The following is a 19,301-nucleotide window of genomic DNA, read 5'->3' as shown; positions in this document are numbered from 1 at the left end:
CAATGATCTGATCTGGGCAGAGAGGCGTTTTTCTTCGGAAATGTTTAGGATATATCAACGTGTGAAGATTTCCCAATACGCTTCTCTTTTACTTCCCTCCATTCTATCTTGGGATTGACAAACGAGAAGTTCTCGTGCAAAGCCCAGCAATCGCAGCTCGGTCTCGGATTCCTGCATACGGAAGTGCAGAATTAGATGGAGCAACGGCCTGTGTTGTGGAGATTGGTGCAGTAGGAAGGAACAGAAATGGATGGAGTGTCGCAGCGGGCTGCGGGAAGGGAGTTGCTGTTTCGAGGTGGTTCCTCTTCTCCTCCTTCTTCTCTCCTTCTCGCCCACGGTCTCTTTCATTACAGTACAGTACAGTACCTGAGTATGCAAGTGTGGCGACGTTCAGCTGGGAAGCAACTATCCAGTGCACAATACATCATCATCATCATCATCATCATCATCATCATCTCGATCATCAATCCAATGCCTGTTCTGTCCAGGTGGTGGATTCCGGGGGAGAAGTCCAGATTGCGGCAGGAGCAGCAGCCGCAGCAGCAGCAGCCACAGCCGAGGTTTATTAGGTACCATGGACAGCCCTGGAGTAGATTGATTAGGGTACAGTCCCATCGATTCAGCAGTCAATGCGCCGACTATTTCGTTCTGGAATCCGCCTATGGAGCAAAGTCCGGGGGTTTCCAAGTTCATTAGACACTAGGGCCAAACTGACTGGCACACACACGCGGCTTCACGGTCCCGAAGAGGGAAACCTCCTCCGTGTGATGCTCCACTTTGTCTCCCACAGGACATCTCCAGTGTGTACTAGACAAGCATTGGCAAGTTGCATAACTCTTCTGTAGTGAATCTGCACTACGTTATCATCGGTCCATTGCGCCACTACTGACATACCTAGGTAATAGGTATGGACTGCCGGCATACTCCTACCTGGTCTGGCATGCACACTGGCGTGACTGCGCATCGAGGAGGATCTTTGTGCATGAGCATCCCGCACCGCGCTATTATCATCATTATGCACAAAACCAGATTAACCACTACTCTAGCTCCAATGCGTCGACTTAATACCCATCGACGCCTCTCCTTCGTCACGTCTTCCTTTGATTTCTCCCCGATCGTCTCGTCTCGTCTCGTCTCGTCGCGTCTTCACATCTCACTCGCTCGCTCGTCCTCACGTAGAGAAGATATCCCTCCTCCGAAGCGCTTCATTGTAGCTTCTGTCGATCGTTACCAAAACCACCAATCCGCACCTCGATCCCCATCGACGTCCTCCTCACCATGGCGCCCTCCATCGTCTCCATCCTCGCGACCGCCGCCCTCGCCGCGACCGCGGCCGCCCAGACCGACCCGGGCGCGGTCAACTTCTCCACCTCCGCCTGCCCCTCCCCCGGCGGCGCCCACATCATCGTGGCCCGGGCCTCGACCGAAGCGCCGGGCTTCGGCATCATCGGCGCCGTGAAGCAGGAGGTCCTGAAGCGCGTGCCCGGCAGCACCGCCGAGGCCGTCGACTACCCCGCCACGCTCTCCGCCTACCCGCAGTCCGAGTCCGACGGCGTCGTCGCCATGCGCGCCCTCGTGGCCAACTACATCGCCAACTGCCCGGCCACCGCGCCCCTCATCCTGATGGGCTACTCCCAGGGCGCCCAGGTCACCCTCGACACGCTGGTCGGCCAACAGGTCGGCGCCTTCCCGCCCAACGCCAGCATCTCCGACGCCCTGCCCGACAGCACCCTCAACCAAGTCGCGGCGGCCGTCGTCATGGGCGACCCGACCTTCGTGCCCGAGGAGACCTTCCACGTGGGCAACGCGACCCAGCATGGGCTGTTCCCGCGCGAGTCCTCCAACGTCGCGCGCTTCGCCGCCACGGGGCTGGGCGCGCGCGTGCAGTCCTACTGCAGCGCCGGCGACCCGTACTGCGCCGGCGGCAACTTCTCCAACATCATCGTGCACGTCACCTACGTGCAGGTGTACGGCAGCGCGGCGATCAACTTCACCGTCGACGCCATCGCCGCCTGGTACAAGCGCAACCCGGGCGCCTCGCCGACCGCTGGCCCCGTCATCGTCCCCACGCGCTCGTCCGTGCCCAGCGTCAACGGCACCCGCACGAACGGGACCTCCACGACCACGGCGCGCCCGACCACCCCTGCCGCGACCGGCACGGGCTCGGTGACGCCGGCCAAGGGCGCGGCGGGCTCGACGCAGGTGGGCGTGGTCAGCGTGGTGTCCGGGGCGGTGTTGGCGGGGATCTTCGCGCTGTTGATGTAAAGATATTGACCGGGCTGTTTGATGTTTGATGTCATGACGAGGGGATATTGGAAATGTGGGAGGCGAAAGGGGATCTGTAATGCGATGGGAGCGTGTGTCTGGAGGCAAGGGGCGGGATTTTCGTTCTTCCAAACCAAACCGAACCGAGCCGAAAAGCTCTATGGAAATGTCATGTTTTATTACACATTCAAAATGAAGATCGGCCACTGTCATGTGATGGAAGAGGGCACGAATCATCTTCCGTTGAGATCTCCTCCTCCTTCCGACCGAGCGCTGTTGATGTCGTGTTGTTGTTTATCTGCCCGGATGTCTCCCCTTCTCATCACGACGGCTTTGTTGTTTGGTTGATGGGGGGAGGTGGGTGGATAGGGGAAGTTTAGGGCCTATGAGTGCTCTTTCCGTTTTCTTTTTCTTTTTCTTTTTCTTTTGGAAAGAGGACGTCCTCGGGTTGGAGGTCTGGTGATCGGGATACAGGTTCCGTAGGTGGCTGGCTATCATAATCTGCTCGGAATTCAAGAACAAATACCGCCGGAAGTCACGGTCAGATGGGCAGATGGGCCGATATGGATGAGGGTCAGGGGTATTTCGGAATTTCACAATTCACCGCCATCTTTTCTTTGGCGCGCATATCGACACGTGAACGGGTGTCTTTTCTTTTTTACGGAAAAAGCGAAAACTTCCACTCGGCGACATACGATGCGCATGATCCCATCATCGTTTCTTCCGTTCATCATCTCGCCAGTCCTCCATTTTCCTGCTATCATGGCTACATCATCTCTTCCTCCACCGACACCCGTTCAACCATTCCTCATCGCCGTCCGCGATCCATTCACACCGAAATCTTATAACCGATTCGTCATTCTCTGTTCTCCTCAACCTCGCAATGGCGTCTACTGAGTGGTTACCTGCTTGTCGGCCTCGACGTTGATGTGCTCGTCGGAGGAGAGGGCGGAGACTTTGTCGTCGGGGAGTTCGGCACTGTGGAAGAAATCCCCCGAATTTCGGGACGTCCGTTAGCAAATGTGAAACTCGCCCTCTCTCTCTCTCTCGAAGGGTTCGTTGATTTGTCATGGTTGTAACAACCCCGATCCTTCTCTATTTATCGCAGGGAGAGATGGACGTGGTGCGTTGTTTGTTTGTGCGACGGGAGGAATTGGCTGAGATGAGGGAGGAGAAGGGGATGGAAAGGTGGTCGTGATGGACGAGACGTACGTGAATCCCTTGACCAACTTGAACTCCTTGATGATCTTGCCGCCCTGGTCGGTGACGGTCTTCTTGGCCCTGTCCTCATCAAGAAAAGGTCAGACGTTCGTCTCTCTCTCCCTCTCTTTTTCGAATAGGCATCCCGCTCGGGAAGAGGACCTACGCTTCCAACTTGCTGGCGTCGGCGCCGTCTTGGAGGGAGACCTAAGTCTTTGATCAGCAGACTGCTTCGCTTCGGATCGCGAGGATACGACGGATCAGGGATTTTGAAGCAGACGAACGTTGATGGTGTGAGGCATGTTTGCGGTGATGGGAGTGGTGAGGGGTCTTTCGATTGGAGTTTCTAAGATTTTCGAAGTCTTTTTTTAACAGAGGGAGGCTTATGATGTGAAAAGAAGAGAGTGAGAGATTGGGTGTTGCGTTGTTAACTACAATGATAAGAAGACTCCCTCTCCCTCCCGTGTTGTGTCATCGCATACCATCGGCAGTTCGTTTGTTTGGGTGTCGTATGAGCGATGACGTTGTGGGCGCGGCGGGGTGTGGGGAGAGGCAGATTGCACTTCCTCCAGCGCTCGAGGGTTGTTTTCCCCACCGAAACTGGGCGGGAGACACCAAAGCCCCACTGATTACAGCCTTGGAATATGTCGGCCGCCCGCACGCTATCGATAAGAAAAACATCATCATCATCATCATCAGCATCACCTGGGCGTATTTTGGACCCCGGCCTGTTTTGGTATCATACTATCGTCTTCGGCATCATCATCGTACCGCTCACTCTCTCATGACCACGACAGTGAGCGTGGGATTGCACGGGATCGTGTATGCTATGCCTTGGTGAGAGTGCGTTGCGTATGCCTGGACTGCCTGGACTGCTGCAGGAACGTCGAATCGGCGGCTGCCTTTCAACCGTAGAGTGTCAGGAGGCACACAGATGACATCCAGCTCCTTTCGTGGAGCCGTCGTACCCTGCTCATGATCGATCGCGATGTGACACTCTCCGAGGCGTTCAAAGAGGGTCAGACCGATGCCCATTGGAGCGCACGACGAGATGGTGGGAGTCAAGGAACAACGCGATGTACTCAGGCAGGCTGCGGCGCACGAGCGACAACAAGCAACGATGGGGCAATCCTTCGTCCGCAGCAGCAGCTTCCATCCTCGATACCTCGAGAAGCAACCGTACCGCGATACATGCACCATGGAAGCGACCAATGATCTACTGCAAATGCCATGCGTGCTGTTGGACACGACTCGGATACATAAACACCGTCTGCAATCGGTAGACATGGTGAAGCAAACTGAGTGAAGTTGCCCGAGGGGCCTGCTGGTCTGCGGCGCAGGTTTCGTCGTGAGGGTCCCGTAGCGTTCGTCCATGCGGCGGCCATATGCACACAGCCTCCCAACGTTCCCGATGACCCGGCTAGTGATGGGTGGCCTGACTTGCAAGACGACGAACATGAGAGGAACTCGTGGTACTGTACATGCGACGAGATGAATTTAATGTTCGGCGGTGGTGATGGGCGGATGGTGGAGAAGGGAGCGATGTGCGAAGGCTATCATTCAGAGGGCCCGGGCGTAGAGTTCACGTCTTCTTGTTCATCATCATCATCATCATCATCACCACCACCTGCACCCTTGATGGAGGCACCGTTATGTTTTGACCCACATGAAAGAAAACTCTGCCATGTATACCTGCCTGAAGGCCCTCTGAACAGAAACAAGGGAGGGATTTCGCGACATGTCATTGCCTCTTTCCTTCTCTCTCACTTCGCAGCATGTGTCAAGCCCAGAACGCCAGACCGGTGATGATGGACGCGATCAGTTGCCAGGCTTTGCTGACGCCATAAAACGCCCCACTCGATCAGTTCTCTCCACTGATAAACACCTCCACAGACCAAAGCTCGCAGATTGAAACATGTCTTTCTTACCTCGTAGTGGAGATGTAAGTAGAAACAAGACTTCACCCGTGCCGCGTTTGCCCTGTCCGGTGCATATCTAGGTGCATGGGCATCGTCCTTCACGGCATCGAAGACCACCAGGCGGGAGAGATGCCCGCCTCCCCTCGACACGCAGGATGCGAATTGTGGTGGTGTATGGTGCGATTTTCGGCTGTCGTTGGTATGGATTGTCCGGGATAGATCATCGCGTTCCTGCACTCCGCCTCAATCGACCTTCCCGAGGGATCCAAAGGGGAGTGACATGGACAGTTGTACCATCGCTGGCAACGGCATATAAGGCTGATACGGTAGCAGTGGTCTGTAGTGCCCGTGGACATGTTCATTTTAGCGGCGCAACCTCGGAAGGGAGGCCGTGGACTACGAGAGAGAGGCGCAGTCCTGTGGGGTAGAACTCGAAGTTTGAACGTCGTTCCGTATTGCATTTGTGACAATCAGACAACCCAACCCAACATGCGAAAATTTCCACTTCTCCCACGATTGCCAATGTCATGTCTGCCGTATATCCGAATGACTCGTCATCCGTGTTGCACGGAATTCCCCATATATATATATATATATCCATCATGATGGCTTTATCATCGATAGAGACTTGATCGGGCCGCCCGGCGTCACGAGGGCTCGGCATTCTCTTGGTTCTCACGTGCGGCGGCGGCACCAGCGGGCAGAAAATCCTCTCGGCGGCGGGGAGGTGGGGAGGCAGTCTCTCCAGCCGCCCTACCCGATGACGACCGCGGATCGGACGGACCGGTGTGGGCGGAATGGTCGCTATTGAACAGCACTAGGTAGGTAGGCGGGCACTTGAATGGAGGGAGGAATGATTAAGATGAATAACGCCATGTCACTGTTCAGCCCTCCTCTTCCTCCTCCTTCTCCTCCCACCCGGTGTTGTTAGTGAGGGATGCACTGTCCCAGGATGATCCGAGTCCGCCACAGCCGCAGCGTGACCACTCATCGTCATGTACCATTGCGTGCATATGATATAGCGTGTCCCTGGCCAAGACGGAAAATGACATCTGCAGGAGGAGGAGGGACGCTTTCTGAACCTCTCACACGGCCCTGGCGACTGACCGATGGGGTCCAGTACTGCAGTAGGTGGAAGAGGGCGGTCGTGTATCCACTGTAGTACATCCGGCATGCTGTAGGCTGCATGCCGTATGCTTTCGATCTAGTCTCATTACATATACAAGTCTTCTCCCGTCTTCGACACTTTTTTCTAGCGCGCCTTTCGTATCTTGCTCCGTCATCATCTCATCGTGTTCCCTCTCACATCACCTAGTGTCATAGTGAGACATTTCTGACCACGGCCACCAACCAAACCTTAACCCACCACGCATGACATAAACTTGTCTCACATCTCAACTAAGATCTTCCCTCCGACTTCATCACTCTCTCTTCCTTTCTTCTCCCGGACCTGTCGCCTCAGCATACCTCACTTTGCCTGCGGAACACCACTGTCGCATAGATAATACTGGTACATCGAAATGGCAGCAGCGGAGTATTACAGCCCAGGTGGGCTGGGTGCACCATCACAGCCTTCGCCGCGTCACTCACCACAACCCGCTGCGGCGCATCCGTCACAGCAACACCTCAACCCACCATATCCCATCTCTGACGCACCACCGCCATACGAAGAAATATCCTCGTCGCACGCATCCGTACCACGGCCGACGTCTTCACAAAACCAATATCGTCCATCATCGACCTCACAGTATCCCGATGACAAACCACCCGCGCCTCCGGTCGGCAGACCACAGAACGGATCTCCTTCACTCAACGTCTATGCGAATCCTCAACTACGTCCTTCTCGAGAATCGCTAGCATACTCGTCCGCACCATACGCACAACAACCACCCCCGCCAACCTCACAACCGGCCAAAACGGGACACCTCCGTCCCGATTACAACCCCAACTCTGCAGCGGCGGTCGATGCGGCAGGACGTCGCCCGACTTCGACACCACCCAAACTGCACGGCATCCTCAAAAACAAACACGACGCATCACCCTACTACGAACCCTCGCGCAGCCGCAGTCGCAGCAGCTCCCGCGACCGCCACCGACGACGTCGCCACCACTCCCGCCACCACAGCAACACCAACGTCAACGACGGCCACAAACGATACGACAGCCACCAGAGCGACTACGCACCACCCATGCCGCCCCGCTCCAGCACACAATCCTATTCCTCACAACCACAGCAGCAGCAGCAAAAGAAAGGCAACAGCGTCAAAACCTTCCTCGGCGCCGGCGGCGGTGCGTTGATCGGCGACTGCATCTTCCCGGGTCTAGGCACCATCGGCGGCGCGATCTTGGGTGGCCTGGGCGGTCATGAGTATGGCAAACGGAACAAGGAGATCGCATCTGCGGCAGCCTCGTCGTCATCTTCTTCGAGAGGTCTGAACGAAGGAAGGGACCGGGGAAACCCACGACCTCGGGCGTACAGCAACGACGACGACTATTACTACCACGAGGAGAGGAGGAGGGGGAGGAAACACTAAAATGTAGGATCCGAGGGTTGGATCAGGTGGATGACACGCACGCGCTGGATCGCATGGACACGATTCTAACGAACTGCATTTCCTTTTCATGACTTTACGGGAAGAACAAGTGAAAGGTCACGGGTGGCTATCACCACTGCCACGGTCACGTTTCGCCTGCTTCGTTCAAGTCCTTTGGCGTTTCTCTCCGCGAGCGATCTCTTTTTCTTCTATTCATTGGTATACCCGGGACGAAGTAACGGCCTTTTTAACGAGTTATGAATTCTCCATAGTTTTGCATAACACATTTTACTTATTGATCTTGTGCACTGAGATCGCCGCAGTTTTCATCTTGCGAAAGGATAGGACAGGGCGATCCATATCTTCAGTATTCTGTACTGTCCTCGTTACCTTGGAATGCAGCCTATCTAGTATTCATACATACCTACCTAGGTAGGCAGTGTTGGCTGAATGCCTCAGGCTGCAACTAGCACTACGTCAGAGATTGCGGCACGGCTCGTGACTTCGTGTCTCGTCCCTTCTTTCCTCCTTTCGGAGACTTCACTGTGCGCCGCCCGGGCATGTAACAGTATAAGCTCATGCGAACCGTCGCGCTACTCTATATTGACATTGCGCCAGTGACGCGACCCCACGCTGATCTGTTGAATGGTCTTGTTTCCCTCATTCGCGGTTCGCAACTCATTGACCCTTCTTGCCATGCGATGCGCGCCTCGTATTCCTCGGGATCGAATGAGTCGCACTTGATACTCCCTTGACCAGCGTCATCGTGGTGGCCTGCACCGCGATCACCCTCACGACATCACATCAGCCATGGCCTCCGCGGTATCACACGACGACATTCGCGCGTTGAGTCGACAGCCCCCAGCCGATCCAGACGTTCATGCGACACTGTCGGACTTCTTGACCTACACGGAGCACTTTCCTTCTCATCTCACCCGCGCGCTCACGTTGATACACGAACAGAGGCTACGTGCCGAAGGGAAGATCCGCTCGATCCACGACGACACCACTGCTTACAGCACGCTCCCATCCATCACCCAGAACCGACCGGATCCTGTCGAGCTACGGCGTCGCATCAGCTATGCCCTGGAAGAAGCAGAGACGGCTTGCCGGATGGCCGTGGTGGAGGCGGAAAGACTCGACATTGAATGTAAGAAAGAGGCTTGGAAGTTGGATACTGTCGTGCGCAAGCTGCGCGCGCAGCCCAAACCACCATCTCGCGATCCGACACCAGAGCAGCAACAGTTGACCTCACCCAACTTGAAGCGTGAAGCGCATTTCGGCGGGCGTGGAGACGAATCCCGCGTGGACAAGCTCTCGCGACGCATGCAGGACAAAGCGGCCAGCAAACTCCGCGGACGGAAGATCATGGTTCCAGGCGAAGTCTTGCCGCCACCGGACCCAAATGCGCCGTATGAGGATCTGTCGGATTGGACTTCTCCTCGCGCCTCACCACCGCTGTTGGAGGAGCCGCCGATGTCTGTGCCTCCGACACGAGAGCGCGAGCGAGATAGGAAATCGACCACCACGCCGCGACAACGATCACATACACCCAAGCAGTTGCTCAAACCACGCGGGCCCCGTCTACCGGGCCAGCCGGGTACAAATGCGCATTCGGCAGTCGCTGGGATCAGCACATCTAATGCTCTGCTCGCTCTGACCAAACCGCCGGATGATGCGCCCAAGGGCAGCAAATGGGCGCCCTGGCTCAAGCTGACTGAATGGGAAATGGCGAATCTGAGAAAGCGGATGAAGAAGAATGCCATCTGGGTACCTTCCCAGACGATGGTGCGACGCGAGTTGAAGCTGCTAGGTCGCGGCCTATCTGCAAAGGAAGCTGCGAGAGCGCAGGCTGAGGCCGGAGGCGAACCTTTCGTCGATGAACATGGTGAGGTAGATCCGACCGGGCCTGGATCGCGCGGCGATGGGGATGATATCATTGGCGTGCTAGCTGCGGCTCATGTGGCTTACGAGGACGACGAGGATGCCGATGCCGAGTTGGTGAATCGTGGCATGCGTCTCAACGAGGCCAAGAAATTGAAGCGACAGCGCATGCAAGAGGAGCTACAAGAACAAATCGCTCGCGAGCAGGGCGATGACGCTTCGTCAGAAGTGGGCAAGAAGATTTCTACATCACCCGAGGCACAGAAGAAGCGCAAGCGAGACTCCGACTCCGTCGCCCCGACATCGATAGCCTTGCCGACACGCAGTTCGGCTGCCACTGCTGCTGCAGCAGCCGCCACGGCCGAGACCTCGGAGAGCAAGACCACCGTTCCTCCATCGAAGAAGATCCGAACCGCCGCCCCGACCACCTCGGCGACCGCTACAAATTCTACGACTACCAAGGTCCCTCTCGCGCCCGAAGGCGTCTCCTCTTCCCCTTCAAGCAAGCCCTCTCGTCACCGCGCCAGCTCACCTCCCACCGCCGCCACCGCCGTCGAAAAGAAACCCCCGCCCACCCTCAACCTCCGCCGCGGCAACAAAGCCGTCTCCGAAGAACCCCCGACCAGCGCTCGCCGCGCCAACCTCCGCCGCGGCAGCACCGCGAGCATGCCCGAAGCCGCCGCCGCCGCTGCGGCGACAGCCGCTCCAGCAACCTCCGCAGATCAGCCAGCGCCCCTGCCCAAACGCCGCAGCAAACGTCCCGCCCCGGGGATCGTCACGTCCTCCGCCGCCGACGGCCAAAGCGCCAAAGGCGTCGTGAGCCAACGCAAAGCTGCACCTCGTCGCGCAGCTACCGCCGCGGCCGCCGCGTCATCCGCCTCCCATACCTCCTCCCGCCGCCACGACGCCAACAAACGCTCCTCCTCCTCCACCCACGCCACCCTCGGCACCGTCCCTGAAGACTCCGTCCCCGCCGCTTCGAACACCACCTCCTCCTCGTCGGCCGCCGCCGCCGCAGCAGCAGCAGCAGTCGACGACGACGTCGCCCCCAACGAACCCACCTACTGCCTCTGCGGCGACGTCTCCTGGGGCACGATGATCGCGTGCGACAACGAGGAGGAGTGCGAGGGCGGCGAGTGGTTCCACCTCGAATGCGTCGGCCTCACCAGCCTCCCCCCGCGCAGAGGGAAGTGGTTCTGTCCCGAATGCGTGGGGAGAAAGAAGGGCGGCGCTGCTGGGGCTGGGGCCGGGGCGGGAGGGTAGGAGGGACGTTTCCCGTTTTTCTTGTTCTATCTAATGGAAGGTTTTGAGGGGAATGCAGAGAAGATGGTTTTCATTAATCCATTTTTCCTTTTTCTTTATGGGGTTTTTCTCGGCAGGGGAATGGTTTCGCGAGGGATTTGAATGTGGTTGGATTTCTGGGAGCGGTTTGTGGTCGCGTTGGTTTATGAGAGAGTATTGCAAGTCCTTTTCCCCGGTTCTGTATCGATCGAAGCCGTTGTCCAAGTCCATCGAGTGACACGCATTATGTCTGACTAAGCGATGATCACGACTAACCAGGAGACAACATCCATCTGATGTGTGCCAAGTTGATTTGGTGACATGCAGTCGATGCCTCAGGCACCCAATTCGTGGTCAAACTCAGAGGCAGCGACGGGACCACCCGCCGTCCCTTCTCCCCCGACGCGCGAAACGTCGTCCGCGGACCTTTGCGACGACGCGCTTGAACATGTGCCAAATTTATGTTCCAACATCATCATACGCCATCCCAAAGCTGCACCATTCCCGATCCTGTCCAATGCGATAACCCCAGCGAAACAACGTCCTCACATCGATGATCACGCCACCCTGAACGGCGACGACGACGCACGGTGTATTTGGAGGACTTGCGCTTATCCTTGCGACTACGAGGGATTTGATCGCCCGGCGCGGGAAAGTGCAACGACCATCTCTTGCGACATTGGGCTCTCGCGGCCGCTGAGAGACACGGTCAAATATGGCTCCAAAGCGTGGCATGTCGATCGAGCCGACGGATGAGCATCAGGAGTTCATGAAGGATTTGGCGGAGTTCCATAAAAAGCGAGGGTATGTTACATGAGATCCAAAGGCGCGGACGACAGCATGCCCACGCTCCTGGCTTTGGCTTGGTGGGAATGGAATACACATGTGCTGACCTGATACCTTCCCATTTCAGGACAAATCTAGATGTCACGCCCAAAGTGGGCATTCGCCATATCGACCTCTACAAACTCTACAACCGCGTCGTCGGCGAAGGCGGGTATGATTTATGTTCGGACACCAAAGCGAAGCCGCTCATGTGGCGGACTTTCGCGGAGGAATTCGTCGGCCGCAACGTGTACACCGCAGCGCAGGCCTTCCAGGTGAAGAACGTGTACTACAAGAACCTCTGCGCCTATGAGATCACGCATCACTGGAAGAGGGAGCCGCCGCCAAAGGAGATCCTCGAGGACGTCACGGCCAAAGGTGGAAATGTCATGTCAAGGACGCTGGAGAACTTCGTCAAATCCTCCGCTCGCGACTCGGAACCTGCGACGAACGGCGACCGTGCTGGCGAGGGCAGTCCTGAGGCGCAGAGGACGCCGAAGGACGAGCGGATGACGGGCGATCCGGAGGATGTCGGCAGCGCGACGGGTCGTTCGCGAGGACTGCGGCAACAGCCCCCGCCGCGAGTCCTCTTCCAGCCAGATCTCAGCTCGACGCGACAGCCGCGTGCGCAACCGCAGCAGCAGTTTCCAGGCTCTCTATCGGCGCAAAATTCACCTATACCGGCTCCCACACCCAGCGTCAATGGTGTGACCAATTACTCTGCCATGACCAACGGCTCGACTTCGCTCCTGGCATCGTACGAGCCATCACGTCCCGCCCCTCTCACATTGAAACCCGTCACCACACCGGCCAACAACCCCGACTTCTACCGCAACGAGCGAAAAAGAAAGCTCGAGGCGGCGGCCGGTCCGCTCGCACGGAAGTATAGGAACATCATGCTCCCCGGGACCGGCTTCATCGGACCCAACATCTACGTGCGAGCGCAGTTGGCCCTGCAGAGCGGGATCGCGGACGAGGAGCAGTATGCGCTGCATCATCTGGTCAAGATCAGCCACGAACGAGGCGACAAGTACCGCTTCGATCAATTCCCCGGTCTGGCCGACGCGCTGCTCAAGAAGATCCTGCAGGTCACCGGCCTGTTCTACGATGTCGAGTGGGATGTCACGTACGACGACGAAAACGTGGTCCTCGAGGAGACGTTAAACGGCCTGACGGGGACACCGGACGTGCTCAAGAAGCTCCACGCACGACTTCTGCTCGTCACGGATGACACCACTCTTCAACCGCGGTTTCTGCTTGAACTGAACCGCATCATTGAGGCTGGGCTGATCGTCCGGAACATGTCCTTGCAGGATGAGAACGCCGTCTTTCTGGCGCGATTACCGCTTATGAGAGATGTCATAGCGGTGGTCCTCGCTCTGCCGATACATCCTGCGACCGTTGAACTCCGACATTACGTGCTTGAAGTGGCGGAACAAGTGTTAAAAGAAGTCGATGTCGGCCCCAAGGATGCCATATACCAGGGCCTTATCACAGAAGCCCTAGGGGAAGATCGAGGCGCCATCACGACTGCGCTGAGAACAATCAGCCGCATCGCAATGAACCACCCTTCGCCCAAACGCCTAGAGGATATCCCAACGGCTTTGTTACATCGCGTCCGTGATTATCTTTACGTCGAAGATGAAGAGCTCCGTTCGGCATGTCTGGATTTCTTCATGCAATTCACGTCCTTCAAGAGCAATGTCGAGATCCTCCTTCGCAGTCTCGACGCACAGGAGCTCTCCCGTAACCTCAGCCGGTTGCTCTTCGCCTCTGCTCAAGAAGTTCGCGATCCTCCAAGGCTCACACGTCACGAATCCGAAGTCAATTCCACTCCGCTCACCGTCCCACGCCTCTCCAAGACTCTCGTTGAGAAACTGCTCCTCATCGACGAACCTGAACGATCGTCCACTTGGCTCCGAATGTGTTTCCTCCCGGATCCTTCCTCCGAGATGACACAGATCTCTCTTTGGCAGGCCTATCAGGGCACATTCGCCCCCTACCAAGCCACTCGCCCGCACCTGATCGCTGGCGAATTCATCAAGAACGTCAGCACCACTTTCGTGGGGGCATCCGCCCAGGTCGCCGGCTCGAACAAATATGTCATCAAAGGCATCCGCGCGAGACGCATTCCCATCGACACTGGCGTCCTCTCGGGATCGAAACTCTCGGATAAGAGCAAAGAGCTCCATCGTTGTCGCTGGGTCGTCACGCCGCTCCCACCGAAATCTGCGGTCCCCGGTCAGCAGTCAAGTCCTATTCTTCCGTTTGATGGCGAATGTCCCGAGTGGTTCCGCAATAGCCAGGAGATGCTCCAACATATCCTCGCGGATCACCTCAAACTTCCGAAGAAAGCGCCGGTCGCGTCGCTGGACATGACGGGCGATCATATGGACGTTGATCCTCCGCACTCGGTCAATGGAAATGCGTTGACGAACGGTGCCCCTCTCACAAATGGCGTGACGCCCTTGCAGGCAACCTCGACGGACTCTGTTCAGTTCGATTTCGCTGCGGCTGATGCTGTCAAATATTCATGCAACTGGACCGCTCGTGGCTGCTGTTCTCGCACCTCCGACTCACATCCCTCACTACCGTCTTCCACCGAAGGAGGCGCCCCTACAGGCCTGAAAACACGACTCTTCATCCGCCACATCGCCACCCATCTCCCTTCCTCAGCACCGACCTCCTCTCAAAGTTCTCCTCCCACCACCACCGCCGCCTCATCTAAATCCCTCACCCCAGCGGCAGCGACCACGGCTTTCAAAATCCAAATCCTCGAGGACGAAACAGGCGACGCCGCCGGCGTACCCCTCCGCGCAGCCCTCGTCCTCCGCAACATCGCCCACTTCATGCCCGCGCGCTTCCAGCCCGCATTGCCGGCCTCAGCCAAAGACATCGCGGCGGCCTACGGCCTCATCGCCCCCGGCGAGACCCTCGCCACGCCCACGAAACCTCCCGCCAGCAAACGAGGCCGTCCCAGCACCGGCGCCGGCGGCGACACCACCGACCCCCCGGCCGACGCCCCGACCACCACCAGCACGCCTTCCAAGACCAACAAACCCCCCTCCTCGGACCCCAGCACCACCACCACCACCGCGGCCGCCGCCAACCCCGGCACCAACCTTCCCCTCATGGCCGCCATCTTCCCCGCCGAGGTCCGCGAGCGCTTCTTCCTCGCCCTCGCCCACTGCCGCCCCCTGCGCGACCTCCTCGCTCAGATCCTCCGCGCCATCCGCCGCGCCGAGGGCGACTCCCTCGACCCCCAGGGCAGGCTCGTCGGCGAGGAATTCCTCGTCGAGACCGCGAGGGCCCGGCTCCTGAAAAAGTTGAAGGGCGACGCGGATGCGGAGGGCGGTGATTCGCTCGTGGTTTGACGATGATGATGATGAGGGCGCGGGGGCCGGGACCCCATTGGTTTTGATGATGATGCGTGGGAAGGTCAGAGGGAGTGGGATCGGGGATGGCTTCTGTGTTATCCTCGGGTGGAATTCAAGTAGGTTTTCCGTCTTCTACAAATCCTTTTTGTCTTCTCCCTGGCTGTCTCTCGGCTTGTTTTCCCGCGTGGGAAAGGAGTGGATCGGTACGGCTCTCTGTTGGCTAGAGAAGCAATTACTCGTTTTTGTCTTGGCACACCCGATGTAATGTGTATAATCGATCTGCAACATTTCGGAAGAACACGCCGTTCCGTGGAGCCTTGAGACACGCTTTGCGAGGTCAGCTGGGCGGAGGCCGAAGCACCCCCCTCCCCCTCCGCTGATCGTCTACTTCCGTCATTGGTCATGGTGATTTTTACGCATATGCGAATTTTCTCTTCTAATGTACATTTCGTTCTGGGAGGTATATCTATCCAAACGAGGGATGGTTTCACAATCGTCATGCAGACGTCGCTGCTTTTTTCCTTTTGTCTATCCGATTACTCTGCACATCGATCCCTCGGCTGTATATCATCGCATGGGATGAGAAAATATCTTCTCCCAGGTTTAGTCGTTGGACCTCAGACGTACCGATTCGTGTTTTGTCTCGGTGGTTTTGGTGGGGTCCCTGACGCACTGTATTGTTTGGTTTGTCAAGGAGACGATGTCGGCTGTGGAGCCCTCGTCGGTCATGGAGCCCTCGTCGGTCATGGAGCCCTCGTCGGTCATGGAGTCTTCTGCGGCCGTGAAGGTTTCAACGGTTGTGGAGTTTCCGATGGTTGTGGGGGCCCTGAAGCAGTATAATGTCTAACTTGTTCAGGAGACGGATTGAGTCGTGGAGCCCTTCTCAGTCTTGAGATTCTCCGCGGTCGTTTAGTGTTTAACGATAATTGTCGGGTCCTGGGCGGTCGGGAGGCCCTCGGGTTTGTAGCCTTCAGCTTGGTCAGTCGGTACCATAGGTTGCCGAGCGATCGGCGGACACATGTGGAGGCTGGTTTGCGGGAGTGGATGGCATCAAAGTGACAATCGCAGGAAGGTTACTGCTTGGTGAGCTCGGTATCGGTCGTCGGGCTTTCGGAGCACGGCAGCGTTCAGTTCGTTTCGGAGATGGTTTCGGCTGTTGGGCCCTCGGCGGAGGATTTGTGCGCTGGTCTGCTTGAGCAGACATTCGCGAAGAGTCAGTCAATAGATAAGTTGCGGGGATGTAACAGCTTGATGCAACCTACCGTAGCAGTGATGAAGCTCCCGAAGCACGGGGGTCTTGAGCTTGTGCAGCAAGCGGAGCCTTCGATGGACGCCTCGCTTCCCGTTCTGCTCGACCGGCTGCTTGCAACGAACTAACTATAGGAAGGACAGTGCCTGGGCGCTGCATCTCAGTCTTGGCCTGGCAGTGAAAAGCAGGAGTCAGTCCAGCCACCGCAGGCGATCGGCTCGCCTATACACAGTCCGTAGGTCACAGAATGCACACTCACTAGCATTACGAGAGCCTTCATTGTCCACACCGCATCATTGCCGGCGTTGTGTAACCATAGCTGTTGCTCGAGATCCTCGGCAGAATAGAAATTCAGAGCTGTCAGGAGTCTTGCGAGACTTGTCTGTCCGGCTCTACCAAGTATTCGATGCGTATCGGCCGTGCCGACGATATTCGTGACTTGGTGGACATCGAAATGGATCTTCTTCATATAATCCACATCGCTACCAATGCCGTGGCCAACCAATATAATTTCCCGAGGATCAACTTCGGGTGTCTTCCGGGTGTTCATAAGATCGTTCAGTTGTGTCGGGTCCTGGAATAGTCTTCGGAGCATGCTGGCCGCCATTGCAAGAGGCAGTCGCTGGGTCGTACCGAAGCTGAATTTCTCAGGATGTCCCCGGACGAAGCGTCTGTTGACCAGATGATCGTATTCGTTGATGATGAAATGCGCCGACTTCAAGACATTCGGCCAGATGAATTCTCCAGTGGCAGTGTTCAAGTTCTCTGGGGTCATATCTGCAGTGTCCAGCACGCAGATGCCCACCTCGGTGATTTTGTCCTGCGCGAATTCGTAGGCTTCGCAGTCGACACAGACAAAGACTCTCCGCTTGTCCTTGTCGCTTATCGATTGATAAGGGCGTATTCTAAGAGCTTCTTGAAGTCCATACATGCCTAGCGAACGCCACGGCTAGATCGACCTACGAATCAGCAAAGGTCCAACCTTATTATCGGCCGAACACGAGGAGACAACTCACGTTGCTTGACGTAGCCATGTTGTAGATGTCAGGAGCTGGGTATGTCTTCTGTGGGATGTCGAAGTTGGGTCGCAGCACTTTGGTGGACGGTGTCGAGAGGGTTTCCAATGTTGACTTCGACGTAGGTTTCGGACTACTGAGTGTAGAATATTGTCCGGATTCGGTATTTCTGTTGTATTGTGAAGTCGAAGGTTTATTAGTATGGGTGGTCATGAGCCGACGAGTGATGCGCGGGCGTTGCTGGTGACATCTTGAGAGGGGGCAAATTCGAGGCCCGTGAAAGACTCCATGACCCCCAGAGACCAATGATTTGCAATTCATGGGGAACAGATGTTCGACATGCCGCTTTATCAATTTTCGACGGGGACTGAGCCGAACGTGCTCGAGATGTGTTGGTGGATAAACGGTTCATCCATGCAATATTCGAAGTGCCGCTGGATGAATGCCTGATCTTGTGTGTACTGTATAATAATCACTTCTCACTTCTCACTTCTCACGCGGCCCGGGGCTCCAATGAAGCACTTTTTACAGTATGTATGACAGCAGCCCTGAAGGTGACGTCCAAGCAAGGTTGCCGCGGAGGTGCTGCCTCAGGCTTACATTTGCTGCTCGCCGACGGCTTGCTCACTTTCTTCTCATGTAACAAGTCGGTTCTATTATCAACGATTTGGGACGAAAAGGGTCACGGAATGAGTTGAAGGGTCTTGAGCAGCCCCGAATCCCCATTGACTATATGACTAGTCGAGACTTCGGACTTGTTACAGTGTCACTTTCAAGCAACTCCCCTCCAGCCCTATTGCTGCTTATAACGTACTGTATTGCTCGCTGACAAAGCATTCGCCGTTGATGGGCAGAACTGCTATCCATCGATACAATAAAGACCGTCGACGTTGACGAGTTGGAGGATTCTCTCTCCCGAGAAAAGGAGGGATCCTTGTTTACCTGTACGCTGCTTGCTGGTCTATCGGTCTGACAAGGACCGAAATGACTTTCAGCACGTTATTCTTGATTTCTCGCCGTAAACATGCCCGACGACCGGGACGTGGGAAGAGAGCCCGTGCTCTTGACTACGGATACCCAGATACGTCAACAGTGCTCGTGCCGAGGGAGGCGTGGGAAAAGGAACCAGCAGTATCGCCGGATATCGACGCATTCATTATTATGGCCGTGGAGATCGGGTGGACATTGTCACAACATTCCCGATGGGAGAAGCGAGTCGCGACGTGGGTAAGGAAGTCGTGTTTGAGATACATTCCTCCGAGCCATCGTGCGCGTCCATCTCGCTTGTTTCATAGCGCCATTGCTAATTATTATTACCACGCACGTCCGCAAACGCGAACCTGATACAGTATACACATGGAGTGCTTGTCGGAGCGACGGTGGTGTTTTGCCCCCTGGGCTAGTATTAGTCTCTCGACGACTATGCTCCAATGGGTTCAAGTGGTGATTGCGATATACCCTGGATTTTGCGGAGAAATCGGAGCGGATCGAGCCGAGTCTCGTCGTCCCTTTCACATCTCGTTTCGTTTCCAGGGCGGGCGCGTATGTAATGCGTGAAGTGGGAAGTGGACATGTGCGCCGCTTGGCTGCATTTTGTAGGATTTCCCATGTTACAGAATATGTGCACAGTGTGTGGGAGGTATTTTAGGAATGGAAATTGGGCCTCAGACATGGTCACGGCTCAGCCAGGTTCCTGCTCTGACACTATGGGCGATTCACGAGCAGCATTTACATGGTGATGTCTTCTGGAG

At 56.4% G+C, this 19,301-nt stretch overlaps 7 protein-coding genes across 7 annotated transcripts; 4 read left to right on the top strand and 3 right to left on the bottom strand.

Annotated features, from left to right (window-relative positions):
• Positions 1-1,389: 1,389 nt before the first annotated feature.
• On the top strand, positions 1,390-1,986 carry K489DRAFT_304515 (carbohydrate esterase family 5 protein; the record flags this gene model as incomplete). Its single annotated transcript, XM_033600513.1, has 1 exon — positions 1,390-1,986. A coding segment is annotated over one exon (597 nt), but the record flags the coding sequence as incomplete, so codon positions are not given.
• Positions 1,987-3,050: 1,064 nt separating this feature from the next.
• K489DRAFT_355243 (uncharacterized protein) lies at positions 3,051-3,826 on the bottom strand. The gene is made up of 5 exons (XM_033602518.1): positions 3,750-3,826; positions 3,632-3,672; positions 3,478-3,546; positions 3,171-3,243; positions 3,051-3,106 (listed from the first exon to the last, which is right to left on the bottom strand). The coding sequence occupies exons 1-5, from the start codon at positions 3,765-3,767 to the stop codon at positions 3,095-3,097; spliced, it is 213 nt and encodes a 70-aa protein (XP_033460348.1). The 5' UTR covers positions 3,768-3,826; the 3' UTR covers positions 3,051-3,094.
• K489DRAFT_192307 (uncharacterized protein) lies at positions 3,744-5,063 on the bottom strand. Its single transcript, XM_033599537.1, has one exon. The coding sequence runs from the start codon at positions 4,921-4,923 to the stop codon at positions 4,240-4,242; it is 684 nt and encodes a 227-aa protein (XP_033460347.1). The 5' UTR covers positions 4,924-5,063; the 3' UTR covers positions 3,744-4,239.
• Positions 5,064-6,651: 1,588 nt separating this feature from the next.
• Positions 6,652-8,217, top strand: K489DRAFT_379294 (uncharacterized protein). The gene has a single exon (XM_033604614.1). The coding sequence runs from the start codon at positions 6,905-6,907 to the stop codon at positions 7,916-7,918; it is 1,014 nt and encodes a 337-aa protein (XP_033460346.1). The 5' UTR covers positions 6,652-6,904; the 3' UTR covers positions 7,919-8,217.
• A 505-nt stretch (positions 8,218-8,722) lies between these two features.
• On the top strand, positions 8,723-11,065 carry K489DRAFT_317974 (uncharacterized protein; the record flags this gene model as incomplete). The annotated part of the gene is made up of 3 exons (XM_033601276.1): positions 8,723-10,093; positions 10,169-10,643; positions 10,764-11,065. Coding segments are annotated over 3 exons (2,148 nt in total), but the record flags the coding sequence as incomplete, so codon positions are not given.
• Positions 11,066-11,798: 733 nt separating this feature from the next.
• K489DRAFT_369685 (uncharacterized protein) lies at positions 11,799-15,282 on the top strand (the record flags this gene model as incomplete). The annotated part of the gene is made up of 2 exons (XM_033603062.1): positions 11,799-11,887; positions 11,997-15,282. 2 exons carry the CDS (start codon positions 11,799-11,801, stop codon positions 15,280-15,282), a joined length of 3,375 nt encoding a protein of 1,124 aa, XP_033460344.1.
• Positions 15,283-16,608: 1,326 nt separating this feature from the next.
• Positions 16,609-17,986, bottom strand: K489DRAFT_379292 (uncharacterized protein). Its single transcript, XM_033604613.1, has 2 exons — positions 17,551-17,986; positions 16,609-17,483 (listed from the first exon to the last, which is right to left on the bottom strand). Exons 1-2 carry the CDS (start codon positions 17,869-17,871, stop codon positions 16,695-16,697), a joined length of 1,110 nt encoding a protein of 369 aa, XP_033460343.1. The 5' UTR covers positions 17,872-17,986; the 3' UTR covers positions 16,609-16,694.
• Positions 17,987-19,301: the final 1,315 nt, after the last annotated feature.

Source organism: Dissoconium aciculare (genome assembly GCF_010015565.1).
Source record: "Dissoconium aciculare CBS 342.82 unplaced genomic scaffold K489scaffold_5, whole genome shotgun sequence".
Lineage (NCBI taxonomy): Eukaryota > Fungi > Ascomycota > Dothideomycetes > Mycosphaerellales > Dissoconiaceae > Dissoconium > Dissoconium aciculare.
Note: the sequence above shows the minus strand (reverse complement) of the source record. Positions and strands in the feature narration are given on the sequence as shown.